The sequence below is a fragment of the Struthio camelus genome, chromosome 1, assembly GCF_040807025.1.
Source record: "Struthio camelus isolate bStrCam1 chromosome 1, bStrCam1.hap1, whole genome shotgun sequence".
Classification (NCBI taxonomy): Eukaryota; Metazoa; Chordata; class Aves; order Struthioniformes; family Struthionidae; genus Struthio; species Struthio camelus.
Window position 1 is genome coordinate 100,357,680 of NC_090942.1, and position 17,107 is coordinate 100,374,786.

The following is a 17,107-nucleotide window of genomic DNA, read 5'->3' on the forward strand; positions in this document are numbered from 1 at the left end:
AAGATCAACAGTCATCGGGTTTGTGCTTTTGTTTCTAGAAGGCCTAAGAAGCAACAATATTATCACAGTGTATATTACTCTGAGGCCTTTAAATTCCTTCTGCCCATCAAGAAGGTTATGGAATTAAGATTTACTAATTTAAGATTTATTTTGAGATTTAAGATTAAGAGATTTGGGATTTAGGATTTATTTTGAACTAGAATTCCCCCTGCTACGTACCAGGATAACACACAACGTTTTATTACGTAAATTTATAATTCTCCAGATGGAGACTCATCACAACCGGTAAGTGGAGGTAGGTACCTTGTTCAGAATTAGATGACTCTATTTATCAACCTCAACTTGTTGAAACATTCCAGGAGCACCCACCTGATAAAACCTGTGACACAATCAAGTGACGGGTGACTTTCACAACAGAGGGGAAAAATGAACGAAGCAGGGAAGCAGAGGACTAAGGACAAGTATACCAAACAGTTAACTTCTGTACTTAGTAATGTGCTAGTGAATCACATAATGGGAAAGGATTTAAGCAAGAACTAAACAAGCTACCATCAAAATCTCACCATTCAAGGCCTGACCCTCCCTGCAAGGAATGCTGTTGGGCTTTAAATAGTTATATGGTCACGGAATGTGGTGGGCTTAGGTTTTCTACACGTTTTCAGAATGCTGGAATAAAAAGCAAAGAAAAAAACGTTTTACATTCCTAAAATACTTTTTATATTAAGACTTAGAATGCTTGAGAACATAAGGGAGCAAGATGTTAAAGCAACATCACCGCAAGTTTGTCACCATTTTCTTCAGGAAAAATCTTGTTTAACTGTTTGTAAATTAATCTGCATTTGGACATAGAGTTCATTCACTTTGGATTCTAATAGTTAATGATTATGATCTTTCTGGTATACAACTATATGACATGCACATTTTGAAGTTACTGTCAATTTGTAAGTCTTTACTGCTGAAATTTAGAAAGTGAACTAACAGCTGGGGATGTAAAGAGGATGTCTAAATGCAGACCTTATTTTACAGCAAGGTCTCGTTTTTCTGGATTACAAGACAATGTTCTGCTTTTGCACAAGGTAGGCTATGTTTCTAAAGCAGTATATGAAAAGTGATAATATTCAGTATCAGAGAGAGAGAGAGGCTTGAAAAATCACAGAGCAACCCAACATTCTGTTAACATTAATTTTATAAAATACCTTACAAGAACAGATAAAGAACTTGAGCTTACATAATAACCAGAATTGAAAAATAATGTTGAATAAAATATAAATTAATTGAACACATCACTAAGTTTGCCACATGTTAGACAAGTTTATAAAAGGCATTTTCAGATAAAATAGTTATTTGGAAGAAAATCCTTCAAAATGGAAACTACTGAAGTCCTTTTTCAAGAAGTCATTCCTAAAGCACTAAATTCCAGATCAACAGGCAGTACCTGAATCTGCTTAAAATACACTGTTTATACGCTTCCAAATTTGTCAAGCTTTAAGACAAAAATTTAAATGCTTTCAGGTAAGAGCAGTCAGTGCAAAGTAAAGGTTCAAGCTGAAAATTTGAGAAATGTAACTGAAAAAAAAGATCCTGGTATAAAACTTCCTAAATTCACATTATGAAAAAATCTATGCCAGATGCACTGTTCAGATATGAAACATTAACAGATTTTACCAGTGGCCATTTTAGGGTTCCAGCCAAGCCATTAACATATTCAATTCATTTATTTTAGCATAATTTCATTTTTTTCCTACTTAAGAGTCTTTGGAAAGGATCCATGCTGCTGATGTTCACTTATTTTGCTCAACTTCTGATTCAGCCAATTTGCTTAAAATGCAGTAATTTAGCCAGGATGAGATAAAAGGTGAGGCTGACAGACATCAGAACGATGGTCTAAAGCCGGTACTGACATTTAATTGGAGGAAATATGCCTGTAGCCTTCATCATGATAGCAAACACGTTTCTGAGTTTAACCAACTTTGATTATCCAAGAAATCTCACTAAAGTCAGTCTTGCTTAAAGTTGTATATTTGCGTTACACATTGCCAGGCTCAGACCTTTAGTCTTTAAAAGGTTAAAATATTTTTCAGACAACTAGACTGTGCCCAGATTAATTTTTTTAAAGCCCATTAATTCCTGCATAGTAAACATCAACACTCTAGCAAAGCAATTTCTTTCTGTTTCACTTTAAATCTATTAACCAAAAGAGCTTTGAAACAGCCTTCACTTTCCACTATTTAAAAGTGTGATGATTACACTCATTTGAAGATTCATGCAACTCTTACAGTTACCACTGAGGATATTGTTCATCAAGTTTTTTAAGTAGATAGGAAAAAAATGTATGTTGCTGGTGGTCACAATCAGAAAGGAGAAGCAAATAATTTAAAAACCTTAATCTATCAGGCAACAGTTCCAGCTTCTAATTGAAACATAGGGGTATCATTTATACTATGCTGTAGCATAAAACTGAGAAAATGAGAGATGATATGGCAGTGTTACCCATTAAAATACAAAATTTCAAAATTCAATCTGTAGGTGGTTTGCTTGTCCTTGTATAGCATTCTTTTTTTTACTGTCATCATTGCTAGGCTGCCAGTTATGCTAGAACCACACTTAAGTAATTCCAGTACAACCTCAGTGTTTAATAGTATGCATCATTCTGAATTTCTAGTTAGCTAAAATGCTACAGTTCTATCAATATGATGCAGTAAGCAAACCAAATGAACATAAGAATTCAAGACAGCATCACACTTTCCACTAAAACAGGAGAGAAAGACTTCCTCAAACCAGAATATAACTTCAATCAAAACTTTTTGGAAGCTGTGCACAAAGAATGAACATAAAAAGGAAGTTGCAAATGCCCTTTTCTAGAACAAACTCCGAATAATTTGCTTAAATCAAAATGGAACAGAAACTCTTTCCTATGGCCTGAATTCTCCTCCTCATCTTTTATCACTGGACCAAAGCAGATTAATGATAGACATACTATGCTTTGCATTGCTGTGAAATAATTTATTTAATTTTTAAGAATAAGCTTTTTGATGAAGTGATGGACTTTGAGATATAACAGCAATTTCTGCTGGGTGCTCTCAGTTACTTTGAATCCTATACTTCAGATATTTGCTGTCTTTACATCTTTAAAAGAAATACAGGGTGAGATCTCAGCAGCCAATGCAAGTGGTGTAACTTTAATCACTTGCTATGAGTGAAGGAGAAAACTGACAGCTGAAAGGGAATAATAAATACATATCTCATACTCACTTTCGCACAATGTGAAAGCTTTCAGATGCTGGTCACATTTTAAAATGGGGAAACTATCTGGTTTATTACTCTTTTGCAAAAGTAATAAAGGAAAAGATGATTTCAAAGTTTCATATAAAAACAGGAAAGCAGCAATTACAAGAATTATTCTGAAAATATCTGGACCCTTAACTTTTGAGTGTATGAAAAATAGACTTAAAATTAGAAAAAAATTTAATTTGGCTTGCATTAATGTGGGCTTTAAAATAAAACCTCAGAGCCTCACTAGCCATCTACAGCAAAGAAATATGTTTCCAACTAAGCAGCTGGAAAGTGAATGAGTGAATTTGGGTATTAAACATATACGCAAGCACAATAATGTGTACAGAGGAGATTACTACAGAGCTTTGCAAAAAATATTGCTACAGTAGCATTAGGACAGTGCATCAAAGATTTAAAGTTTCCATGTTAATATGAACTGATCCAAGACATAATGAACAACAGGATAATCACTCAAACAAAAAATTAACCAAATTCCTCTTCACAGAAGCTAGAACTGGAATTTACCTGAATACCATTAGAAAGATTCCTTCTAGTCTGGCATGCCTCAGAATACATAAGACTTGGAGAACTAGTGCCCTTAGTGTGTAATCTAAACATAGTATCATCATGTGCATTTGGCTTTTTTGAACGTTTGCAATCAAATAACCAAATTTTCAAGAGCTTTTACATATCATGACATTGTATCACAACTGCATGAAGTGTTTTATTTGTAGGTTGGGACCTCTTGTTTGCTCTTAATTGTGGAAACCGTAGATAAAAGACCTTGAGGACTACAGGTCATGGAATTCATGTTAAACAGAAAGCTGCCCAACATTACTGTCAAAATACCTTTAAAAAGGCAGTTCACAGACAGAATAACGCATTTTTACATTCAGATTTTTCCTCTCTCAAAAGCAAAGGAATCTCAGAAGAAAAAAAAAAAATCAGTAGTGAAGGCCACATACTTTTTGCATTTGTTTGATGAGCTGAAACGCAAAAAACAAAGCATCTTGTAAGAGAAAAAAAAAAAAACAGATACAGAGCTTCTAGAAAGTGATGATTTAGTTGATGGGGTGGTCAGCATGGAAATTGTTGTGAATGCTACAGCAGAACTGACCATAAGTACAAGGGAATATGAACAGAAACACAGTACAGGCGTCATCTAGAAAACTGTAACTTGCCAACTTGTAAACAAGAAAAAGCATTTCACAGATTAAAAGTTCTAGGGAAGTAAACTTCTTTAAATTATTTTGTCAGTTCAACCCTGATTTAAAAAAGTATGGCTAGCAAAAATACATAAGCCTCAGCATATTTATAAGTCTTGATCAGAGCAGCCATGATTCTTTGATAAACTGCTGGAAATAGATACCCTCCTATTAACGATGAGAGAAAAACATTCCCTTTCTCTTCTTTCTCTCATTCCCCAATCCGCACACGTATATGTAGAATTCACATGCTCCTAGAAAATCTTCATGCTGCTATAGATTGAGACGTGGGGAGACTGGTGGAGGAAAGCAGACAAACTCTCTTAAAATACTACGGGCCACATCAACATTATTCTGGGCTATTTCAAGTGCCCTCTTGACTTCTTCAAAGGAATAGCCCTCTCCCATAAGTTTTGCAATTTTTGCATCCACATTTTCCGTGGAATTGTCAGAGCTGTACGCTTTCCTGTGGTGCAGTTCTGGTGCAGTCCTCCGAGGAAGTGGTTTAGGGGGCCTGGCTGGTGCTTGTGAACCATCTGTTTAAAACAAAGGAGATGGATAGAAATCATTACGAAATGGCTTAAAAACTGTATTACACGTAGGTCCAGCCTCAAGTTAGTTAGCCTCAAGAAGCAGCTTAAAAAGTGACATTCTAAAGAAACGTGAATCTTAATTTGCTGATCTATAGCATTTTAAAATTCTGAGAGAAGCTGGGACCCTCAAGAAAATCCAAAATAGAAAGAACGTAGTGAAATGCTACGTTAATTAATACGATAACAACATGCAAGTACAAGCTACAGTCTGAGTTATCCAAAGCTGGAAGGAAAAGAAAGCATGATGAAGGAGCAAAGATGGTGGTAATTGGAAAGGATTTCCACTCTCAATCTACAGTTTGAGGACTTCTTGTTCCTAGACTGTTTTAAAGACCCCAAATTTGGTCACACTTTTATTCAGGAAATTAAACAGGTCTGCAAGTTGTGCAGATGAGGAATCCAACCAAATATGCCTGAAGGAGAAAAACTGTTTGCTTAATCGTACATCATGCAGGTTCTGTTCAGTCATTTGTAGCTCATTTCATGCATACCAAGTATGCAGCAGTACAGAAACAACTGGTTTCTCCAAAAAACCTTCTAGTCCCATTAATTTCCATGGTGAGACCAGAATATGATCCTTTCACCTCCCTCATCCCCCTCTGGAAATATCTCTTTTCGCTCTTCTCTACCAAATGTTACCTTCACAGTTAAGGCTGGTGCTAACAATCATGATGTGCTGATGCAAAGGCCTAATATTCAGACCCGCTGATCTTCTCAGAGTCAAGAGGTTAGTACTCAAGTAAAGTAAACTTGGTACTTTCCTGAAACCTCTTTATCCTCACTGATTCCACAATAAAAAGCTTAAATACAAGCTGGCATACAGCAGAACACACTTTCAAGAGCAAAATATTCTTTTAAAAAGTCTTTAAACCTTCAAAAAGGGTCTAAAAAGTTCCATCGACAAACAGGGACATTGATAGATAAATTATGAAATTGCTGGCTGTGATGCTTACTGTCAGCAATGGCATTTGGCAGTGTTAAGTACTTCAGAGAGAGTTTTCTAGTGATGAAAAAGAATATTGTATTTCCAGTAGTACTGTTACAATTTGCTACTTATCATAATGCTGCACAGTGAGAACATTCAGACTGTAATCCAACAGAGTACATTAAACACTTAAGATGAATCAGAAAAGACCACATTATTGTATGTCTACTCAATGTTTGTTTTTCCTACAACTTAGTTGCTATGCATTCAGATGAGAATGTTGTTATAAATTCAATTTCTTAATTCAGAGAAGATGAACAAATAGCACTTTTAGAAAGATGGTGGTATTCATGTAACAAATGAACAACAGCAATTTGATTAAGAAGTTACATTAAGGGGATGAGGTTAATTTTGTTTGATTTCATTGCCTATTTTCCGTGCAATATAGTCATGACACAACCTGCAGATACCAAGGACTATTGCATATTTGTAAGGTCTCTGAAGATGAAAAGCATTATACAAATGCTAAGCATTCTAGTAAACACAACTCAAGACACATCTGAGCCTACTATGAAGCTATGGAAGATCTGTGAAATACAGTGGATTAAAAAATTAGCAATAGTTTTGGAAATGTGATTAATAATTAAAAACTAAACCAAACCAGAAACACCTTCAAATTTCTAATTTCATTTATGTCAGAAAACTCAGAAGAGACTATGAGAGAAGAATACTCTTTGTATTTCTAATAATCTATCATATTAAAATTGTTAACTCTTTCATGAATATTTAAAACCAATTAGTATCACATGTTACTATGGACTTATCAATAGAAGATGAAACAAAATTAATCCGTAAACTTTACGTTTTCCCCTGAAGTACAGCAGAAATTCTTTATGCATACGCCATACCTGTGTGCGTGTGTGTGCGACACGAAATAATTCTTGCTCTAGCCAGTCTAACACAGGCTTGAAGATGAAATTTCTCCTTGAATAACACCTTCACTTTGCTGAAGCTTCCTAAGAAACTTTCTTAAGCAATCATGTCATTTAGAGGGGTCATTTTTCATTCTCTAGGAAGATTTGCAACACATGCACTTTCCTCTCACTGCAGTGATGTCTCTCCATAGCAGAGATACTTAAAAGATTTTCAGCCCTCTCTCTCTAACTGAATTCCAATTATTATTTTTTAAGTGCTGACATCTCTTTCAATATCTTCACATCCATATACAATTTTAGCTGAAGCTGGGCATCACACTGAATCCTGAGCTTACAGATACTAAGCCTAAGCTGCACATCCATCTGGACACAGAGATAGAGGCATATAAGCAGGACTTTCCTTTCCAACCCCCCATCCTCTCGGATGTGTCAGCCACCATGGATGCCTAAATAAGAATTCAAATAGATTTTCTAATTGTGTAATTCGTTTAACAGTTTCCACAGCAAGGAGTCTCCTCTATCAGTTGCACTTCTGTAATTGAACACTAGATTTAACCCTTAGGAAACTGATTAGCATAAAGACAGTGACAGGCTCATTTCATAAATGCTTTAAACGTGTGGAAAAACTTGTAAGTCAAATGCAAGAGCTCTGTGGCACAGTGGGAAGAGTTTATCTGCAATGATGCCAACTGTCTTTGTTTCTCTCCACTGTGAAACCGCTCACTCTCCCTTCCCTTGCTGCTTCGCCACTATGCCCCATGGTCTTCCACTGACATACAAAGAAGCATCAGGGAAACAAGCAAGATGAGCTGCTGGGTGAAATGGGGTTGTTGTGCAAAGCTCTCGGTGGAGCAGCAGCAAGCAGCTATGTCTAACTGGGGTAGAAAAACAAAGCATACCTAGGGGACATCTGTACTAAGGCACTGACAGAGCAGGGAGAAAGCGGGAAAGGATCTATTGGAGCTATTGGTCCCTTGAGCTGCTAGGTATGCTCTTCTGTCACATGTGGCATTTCTAAAGCAGATGAGGTAAACTGAAATCCACCCTCAAATGCTATGTACACTGCCACTGCCTGCCTGTCTCGCCCCACCCCTCACTTCCAGGAAAACCCATTTCAGTTTAAGAACTTAAATTTGCACGCTAGTGCGTTAATAAGGCCAGATGAGGGAGGAGATAGCAGGCAAATACACTTAACTAGCCATTTGAATCCATTTCCTACAGAATAGCTAAACTCAGTAAAATACAGCAGACACCTACATTAGAGGCCGAATTGTCTTCTACCTTTCCTGCATATCATTGGCTGTGCTTTGTAAAAGACACTACCTCTGCTAGTAATCTCCTCTTTCCATTTAATGCAATAATTTAAAAACTATGTATTTAAGTCTGAAAAAAACATGCCTTGGGAATAGTTCGGTGAATTGCTGAGAACGATTTCCTAACTTTTCAATACTAAATACTTACTACATTAGAATAAATTTGCCATGACATATTAAGAGTCCAGTTAAACACCACGACGACAGTAAGGTAGGTGTTCCAATACTATAAACAACCAAAATGAAGCACAGAAGTCAAGGGACTTCCCGTGCTACTCTAGTGAAACAATGGCTAAATTATAATTAGATTTTACACTGGACTACATTGCCTTTCCAGCTACTTCAAAGAAGAACCGTATTAAAGGGTTGAAATGAAGATGGATTTCCTAAGTGAACTGATTAATTCAGATTAAATGCAAAAAGAAAAGTTCTGAGTAGAGTTACACTCTTTACATTGTCTTTTTAAATCACAGAGTAAGGTGAAGCAGTTCATCTTGAAGCTCCTCGGTTCCACTCCATGGAACTACTGCCGCTGTAGAAAGAACTTTCCCATTAATAGTATGACATGATCTATCACATAGTTTTCATTTAATTGAAATTAAATTGAATATCTTGCTGTACATCATGCTGATTTAGCACAACATTTATAGTAAAGGTTGAAGCATACAGCTATTTTAGAAGATAGCTGTGGGAAACACAGATACAAAAGTACTTACTAAGTGACTTCTAAAAGCTCTTAAATAACAAACATCTTGCAGTTATTCAGGAAAATTAAAAAAACGCTCTACACAGAACTGAAGAAAAGTTCCGTAGTTTCAAAAGGTGGTCATATAATTGTCATAATTTACATTGCAAAAGCATTTAAAACTCCCTAAATAGCTCAGGATAACATTGTAAGATAAGTAGCTTCCTCATAGCGTCACATTAAAAATATGCACTGTAAAACAAGTTTTTTCAAACAATGGAAAAAAAAGGAGCAACAATGTCATATTAACAGAGGGGTGCTCCTGAAAGCGCGACTATTTACCAAAGGCATCTCACAGACTCTGAGCTGTGGCAGCCATGAAAGATTCCATCGTACTCCTCTGGTTTGCTTAACCTCTGCTGCACTTCAAGTTGGAAAAAGAAGTTCTTTCTTTCCTATACCCCTGAGTGGAGTTGCATCTTACCATGGAAGAGATTTATCATTACCATGAAAAAGGATATCATTTTTCCACTTGTTATTGTTGCAACTAAACACCAATGACTAATAATACTGAAAGATTAGAGAAATACATCCTTTATTTCCTTTATGCATTAGAAAAGAGTTTGTATACACAGTTCCACTCTTCTCTGGAAAGTACATTACAGAGCAAGCCTTCAAACTGTGAGTATAAAGAGAAGTTCATAGGAGTGGAGGTATAAATATGAATAGTGTGTAATGGTTCAGGTCATCACTTGGCTATTTTTCTTTGTGGTCTCTAAACACAGCAAAATAATGCAGCTGGGACAATCTTCTCCCTTCCCCAAACACTCATTCATCCCGCTCAGTTCCATAAAGAACAGAAAATTTGTCTACAAATTGGCAGAACTACTTCGGGATATAGGTAATACTGACATTATTTTAATTCATTTAATGTCAGTAGCTTTCCTTTAAATGATATTTTCATTGCCTGGAAAAAATGAGTGAAACTTCCATGCCAGAGGAATTGATTCTACTGTACCTGCTCTGTTACAAATGGAAGACTGAATTTTATTTGGCTTTGGCTCTTTACTTTCATCAAAACATATTTTTACCATTTCTTAGAACGTCAGATAGATACATTAGTACAAAGGAGAAGCAAATACTACTCCTAGTGACATTCAAGCTACACTTTTCCAAGGAGCAATAAAAAAACCCCTGGAATTGAGAGGTATGTGGACCCTGCAGGACTTCTGACCTCTTGTAAGCTTCAAAGGCGGCAGAAAAATCCCTGCCTTTCTCAAAAAATAACATTAGAACTCACACAAGCACTCAGTTTGGCAGCTAGTGAAATTGAAGGCAATCAGATTTTTTTTGCCAGAACATCTACACGACCGTACAGGGGGCAGATAGCCACTTTTAACCTCATTGCAGAATTTTCATGACTATTGTCCTTTGATCATTTCCTATCACCATATTGCCATTGCCAGTTGTTGTCCTGAACGACAAAAACCTCACTGGACTTAATGGATGAAAATTACTTGCTTTGTTAAGCTGCAGTTCTCTCTGAGCACAGTTTTCTACCTTACCTGAAGAAGGTAAGGAAGGAAGTTGATCATAGTCTTGAGATGTCCGATTTGCTTTGATGTTTTCTCCAGTTACTCTGCGAGCAGGTGGCAAAGGGACAGGACCAGTTATCGGATCAAAATGGGGATCTATAAAAAAACAAAACAAAAAAGGTTTCTTAGAACGTTTATAATTATTTGGGGTAGGGCTGACACATAGAACCTAGACTTAAGATAGCCTCCCTCCCAAAAGAAGGGCCATGAATGCAAATAGAAACATTTCCTCCATAGAACGTGTGCACTCATGCATACATCCAAACTCAACACTTGCACCGTAGACACGTAACTATGCCTTGAAGTGACTGAAAAAGGAGCATAGCTCAAAGCTAGCCTACCCTGTACTGACTGTTGCTCCTCAGTTGACCTCTTTGAGGTACTTTTTAATTAGCCAGCCCTGGTACCGCTAGGAGAGTAGCTGAGGAAGCATGGAACAGATTGCAAAGCCTGCAGCAGCACAATTAGAAGTACTGCTGCTAGTCAGTTTGGTCCCACTTCATTCATGTGCAGGCCACAAAGACAGCAGGGTGGACTCCCTACCTGTGCAGTCCCAGCTACTAAGCAAATGTTGAAGGGTCTGGTAAAGGCTGTTTAACAGACTTTTCAGCTCCCTTTGCTGATTACAGGAACAGATTAAAAAAAAGCGGGGGGGGGGGGTAGAAATAGAAAGTCCTGGCATATTCTGTCCTCCTTCACAATTTTTTTAGGCTATTGTGGATGTAGCTCAGCAAGCGTTTAACATCACTGTGGACCCGGCCTCTGTTCTGGACTCATAGCAGTCTAGGGGAACATGCATATGCCTGCGTTTGTGTGTCTGCATTTTTTTTGCTGTTGATGATGTGATCATTACTCTAATCTCTCAGACTCTGATGGACAGCTGAGAAATCACCTCAGACTTGTACAGAAACCAATTACAATAAACTCATCATAAATCATCTGCTATATAAATGCAGTGGTTTATTTGACAAGATGCAAAGTGAGTAATACAGCTTTAGAAATACCCTTTGAACAAAAAAAAAAAAAAAACAAAAAGAAAGGAAAAAAGAAAGAAAAAAAACAAGCCTGTGTCACTGAGCAGATGTGTACACTTACAAGACTAATGAAGAATGATGTTATAAGATTGAATTTATTGTGTATGTTGCCGTAAATACACTTTCCATATTTTTAATTAAAAGCTATGAAATGTTTTGTTAACACTATCTTTGATGTTTCTCAGATTATTTGGAAATAATGCCTAATAACTTAAAACTCCACATGTTTCTTGGAATTGCATGCAGATGTATGGAGATTGTGGGGGAGGCGTTCGTTGTCTCTCTCTACTCCCATTAGGGCTGAACAGTGCAGTGTGTGCTTCTGCATCAGATGATGTAATTGTGGCACCCGTTTAGACTGGACTTCTGAATATTGCATTATTTTTATTTTGAAGTGTAGAAGACAAACTAATTCCTGGCCCTACATTTATGAAGATCAACCTTTACATCCTGTAACAGGCCAAATCATTACTAGGACTCATGCAGAGGGATTATCTCACAAGATATGTACTAAGCTGCGCTCTGTGTTATAAAACATACAGAGTTTTGGCAAATTACTCTATGTTCAGGTCTTAACTGATAGCAATAAATACATAATAAAATATTCCAAAAAAGGTCACTCAGGTTCAACCTAATTATTTATACGTACTTGTATTGGGGCAAATTTATTCAAAGCTTTGAAGTCCGTGTTGATTTTTAAATGACATTTCATTATGTGAACACAAGCTATAAAAAATTTCCTTTTTTTGGTGATCTGTTATAGTGAAGCAAACCTGTCATATTTCACTGTCATTGATGCAATTCCTTGCAGTAGCCTGATTCAAAATGGAAAATATATACAAGATTTCTAAACTTTGTAGATAATTCTAATGTCCATGTCCCTGACCGTGTGTCCGTCACTGTAACAGTAAAAACAAAACAAATGTGCATGCACCTAGTAGAGATCATGAAGATCAAAAAAAATGCAGCTGAATTTGCATAGCACTTGATCATTTTGATACTTAATACAGTACAGTAGACTGAGAAACCAGCACTTCTTGACACTGACAAGGTCTCTTGAGTGCCCAAACTTAAGGTTGTGATTTTGGTCTCTACATTTGAGAATGCTGTTACTTCAGACTATTTTACTTCCCAGCCAAGAAAAGAATGGCAACACTTTATCACAGTCTTATAACAAAGTGGTTCACATGATAGCACTGCTCCAAAAACGTAGCCTGCAAAGGAAATGAGTAGGTACAGATACAGGAACCAGGTGTTTATTATGTGGACACTGGAAAGTAATTCACATTTCATCACAACACAATCATCTATTTTCTGGTATATGGATTCTTTTTTATGTATTTTATTATCTTAACTTTTGAATGTAATTGTTTTCAAATGTAATTTCTTTTAAGAGCTGCAGTTAAATGAGACGTACATTTATTAAATGTACCAACAGACAGGAAGAATACTTTCGTATTTATGTGACTTGTTTCTATAGAACAATACTGTAGCTGTCACAGGAACAGGAACGAATGTTGATTTGGGGTAAAACTTACACCTCTCTGAGGACTTTTATGGATTACAAAGTCAGATTACTCAATATTAATGTGGGTACAGAACACTTGAAAGTTTAATTTTTAGATGAATTTTGCATAGGGTTTATATTTTGAGATTTTGGGTAAGAAGATCAGAGCTGCTGAATATTGGACTGAAAAAGCATGACAAGTGATTTGAGGGAAAGAGATGGGTGAAAACCTGACTTTTATTATCAAAGAAATCTTATGAGCCAGAGAACCCTGCAATTGTGGCATTCACAATTAATATAGCTCTGCAGCAAAATTTTACACCAGCTCCAACAAAATAGGATATTACTTCCCTTATTTTCCTCATCTTTTCCACTTAAAAATAAGACAAAAAGCATGCATTATATTGAACTATAAAAGACAATGGATTTGACAAAATGATACACACTAGTATCACAGAGCACAATAGAAAACTTGGCACTTCTAAAGTAACAATCCTTACTAGAAAAGCACTATTTACCAAAAAGTGAGGTGTAGTCTAAAAACATTGACTTTTTCTCATTACTTCATGGTAACGAAAACCTGAGTCTTTTCATATTTTGAGTTGTTTCATCTTCATTTTAAAAACCTATTTTTCTGGCTTTTATATATTGAGCTACAGGCAAAACAGACTTCTGAAGCTTGACGACAACTTTATCACAGAATAGATAAGCTTCTAGAGTAAATGGAAATGAAATAAAATATGTTGTTCCTTTTGCATTCCTACCAGGAGGATGAAGGAACAGCTCATGTCCTGAAGGAGGTCGACTTCCTGAACCAGCAGGTTTTGTGTGCTCAACGATGCTCTGACGAGCAGGTGGTGGTGGTGGAGGAGGAAGCAAAGGTGGTGAGCTATCAAATGTATCTTCACCTGCATTTAGGAAAGACTTACTGGATAAGCAAGACTTCAATAGGAATAGTACAATAAAGAGGGCAGCCTAAAATTCATTTTTCTCTGGCTGCTAACAGAAGCTCTCACTCCTAGGGTTCACCTAGCAGTTCAGTGACTCCAGTAACAAAAGCATAAACCTGACTCTTCCTATGCACAACCCACTTCTAAAGCATGCTCTGAATCACCTTTGGCAGCACACAGCTTCTTTTCTGGGACAGGGACAGAGATTTTGTTTAGTGGCTCAATTGCAAAGAATGTACTGTAACGAAGACCTCATTGAATATCACTGCAGAACAACAGCTGTGCTTCAGTGGCTAAGAAAATACATGTGTTTATAAACACCAGTGCTGACTATATCACATCTGCTACGTATTACACTGTGTATCAGATCTGCCGATTTAAAGCTCTGACCCGAGATCAACAGAGTGATTTTCTCAGACCCTAGCAAAAGAGTTTACTCCTATACAAAGATGGTGCAGGTAGGACTAGGTTTACCAAGCAATGTGATTTTTATCTGCTGTTCTCCTTTCAATTCTACGCACTCTTGCAAATCCGAACACTTCAGGGACCTCAGAAAAGTATAGTGCAGGAACATGGCAAATGTTCAAAGGTTTTATGGAACCAGGAAATTGGATGGTGACACAGACAGCATAGTCTAGCAATCATACAGCTGAGTTTGTCAATCAAGGTATAGGAGATGGCCTCAAAAAGCTCACTGACTTTTGGATACAAGAGCACAAATGAGGGTTGGAAAAGACTGCTTTTGGTGACCACAGGCAGCAGTGAGTTTTGGACTATTTCTTGATAATGGGGGTAAAAAATAAAAAAAAACTTTTAAAGTTTAATTTTCTTTAACTCAGATGCTACCTCTTAGGTCTTCTTCTTTGTATGTGATAAAACAGATGTAAAACGTTCAAAAACCCTCCACACGCTCATTAGACTGAAATAGCCAAACTTCACATTAAGTGACAAAAATTCATGATCTATTCTATGGAAAACATTTTTGCCTTTCTTTTTCGTCTGAATACAGATTTATTTTGCCTTTTTGTCTGTGTCTTGCGTAAGGGCTTACAGACAGATGCCAAGCACAGATTTTGATGAAAATATTGAAGCATAGCTGTGCGATTTAGCCTATAGCTTGTTCAGTATTCTTAACATACACATTGTTTTTTTCAATAAAGCATGGCATTTGGTTAATCTAGGCTATGTTAACCATTAAATGTAATCAGCAAAAGGTCTGCAACCTAAAGGGGGCACCAGAAGATCATAATCGGAGGGTGTCCTGTTGAGCAAAGAGCTGTGTTTTGGGTTGTCTCTGGTAGGAGGTCGTGCAGGTGGCAAAGGTACCGGAACAGTAGGTGCGTCATAGACATCTCCTGAATGACACAATCACAAGAAGTGAATGCTTTCTTGCTGTACCCCTGGAATGGCACAGAGTAAATTTTCTTATTAAGGATTGAAAAATTAAAAAAAAAAAGAAAAATATACCTAACTCTGGATGTTTTGATTTCTTCATCTCAGAAGTAGCACTGTGTGTTCCATTCGTTATTCCAGCGCACTGACCGTTCTCACACACCCTGCAGACATGAAAAAAGAAGCAATCTACCAGTTATCTGAGTATTAATTCCCAGCATGACAAAGTATCTGAGTGGGCACAATCCATTACATTGAAACAAATGAAAGAATATAAACTGCGCTGATTTTAAACTTTGATTTTTCACATTGGGAGTGGGTACTGGGCAACTTCCAACAAAACTCCTTTGAGGAATTATACTGCTTTCTTGGTGAAATACTGACATTGCTTAAAAAACTTACTCAAGGCTGAAATACTAGGTAGAGGAAGAGCTAACATTACAAAGAGTCCTCACCTCAGAGCTCTGTTTATTCACACACTTAAGTCACTGGCTTGATCCTATTTCACCTTCCGAGCTATTAAAATTCCCCCTTTATGTATTAAAAACATAAAGAAGGGAAATGTGGGTTTTGGTAATTACCCACACTGAAGTACCCAGAAAGAAAAGGCTTTAAAAAACCAAAACAAAACGAAACACCAGAACACACTGCTGGCAATAACATATTTCAACAAAATTATTAGCCAAACATTTAAAATGAAAAATGAATGATCTCTGCCAAAGCAATTTTGCACACATCTATTAATTTCTTTATAAAAAAGCTGTCTCACTGATTCTTCTACTACAATCTGTTAATATTTTAAAATTAGAAGTACATTACTCCCCCAAAATTAAATAACAGTATCGAATTAAATATTAAAACCACCTACAACAAACTTCAGGTGACAGATTCAGGCAACAAAGTAGAAAGATACCAATAACACTGTCAGAAATATATTATCTACTGGAGATTATTCTTGTATGATGACTCAATTTAAAGACTGAGGGACAGTAACAGAGAATGAAAGCCTTTTAATAATATTAAATATTATTTGAATAAATGTCAGAGAACTGGGAAATGACTCCTGTAATTGAAGCTGTGGACCCTGCATGTTCAGAAAGAACCAGAGAGTTTCTTTGGAAAGAGGGCACCATGCTGGGCAATAGGTGGTGGGGGGCGGGGAAGAGAGGGGGGGGGAAGAGATAGGGGGAGGGGAGGGAGAGAGGGAGAGGGAGGGAGAGGGGGAGGGAGAAAAAGGGGGGGAGGAGGGAGAAAAAGGGGGGGAGGAGAGAGAAAAAGGGGGGGAGGAGAGAGAAAAAGGGGGGGAGGAGAGAGAAAAAGGGGGGGAGGAGAGAGAAAAAGGGGGGGAGGAGAGAGAAAAGGGGGGGGAGGAGAGAGAAAAGGGGGGGGAGGAGAGAGAAAAGGGGGGGGAGGAGAGAGAAAAGGGGGGGGAGGAGAGAGAAAAGGGGGGGGAGGAGAGAGAAAAGGGGGGGGAGGAGAGAGAAAAGGGGGGGAGGAGAGAGAAAAGGGGGGGAGGAGAGAGAAAAGGGGGGAGGGGGAGGAGAGAGAGAGAAAGGTGGGAGAGAGAGGAGAGAGAGAGAAAGGTGGGAGAGAGAGGAGAGAGAGAGAAAGGTGGGAGAGAGAGGTATTACATGGACCATTATTACTAATCGCTGGCAAACCTGCTAGGGGCAGATACAGCTAGAATTTCAGATTTTGGG

The 17,107-nt window shown here is 37.4% G+C and overlaps 1 protein-coding gene across 6 annotated transcripts in view; it reads right to left on the reverse strand.

Moving 5' to 3' along the window:
• Positions 1 to 1,168: 1,168 nt before the first annotated feature.
• The window catches only part of CBLB (Cbl proto-oncogene B), a 144,613-nt gene continuing 128,674 nt past the window's right edge, over positions 1,169 to 17,107 (reverse strand). For 3 of the 6 annotated variants that reach the window (XM_068907604.1, XM_068907622.1, XM_068907608.1), the window contains 5 exons: positions 15,483 to 15,571; positions 15,239 to 15,370; positions 13,830 to 13,973; positions 10,495 to 10,620; positions 1,169 to 5,014 (listed from right to left, as the gene is read on the reverse strand). In XM_068907604.1, the coding sequence (XP_068763705.1) occupies positions 4,752 to 5,014; positions 10,495 to 10,620; positions 13,830 to 13,973; positions 15,239 to 15,370; positions 15,483 to 15,571 (754 nt within the window). In that variant the 3' untranslated portion in view covers positions 1,169 to 4,751. The remainder of the gene's footprint in view (positions 5,015 to 10,494; positions 10,621 to 13,829; positions 13,974 to 15,238; positions 15,371 to 15,482; positions 15,572 to 17,107) is intronic. The other 3 variants (XM_068907643.1, XM_068907616.1, XM_068907631.1) reach the window with 1 other exon arrangement.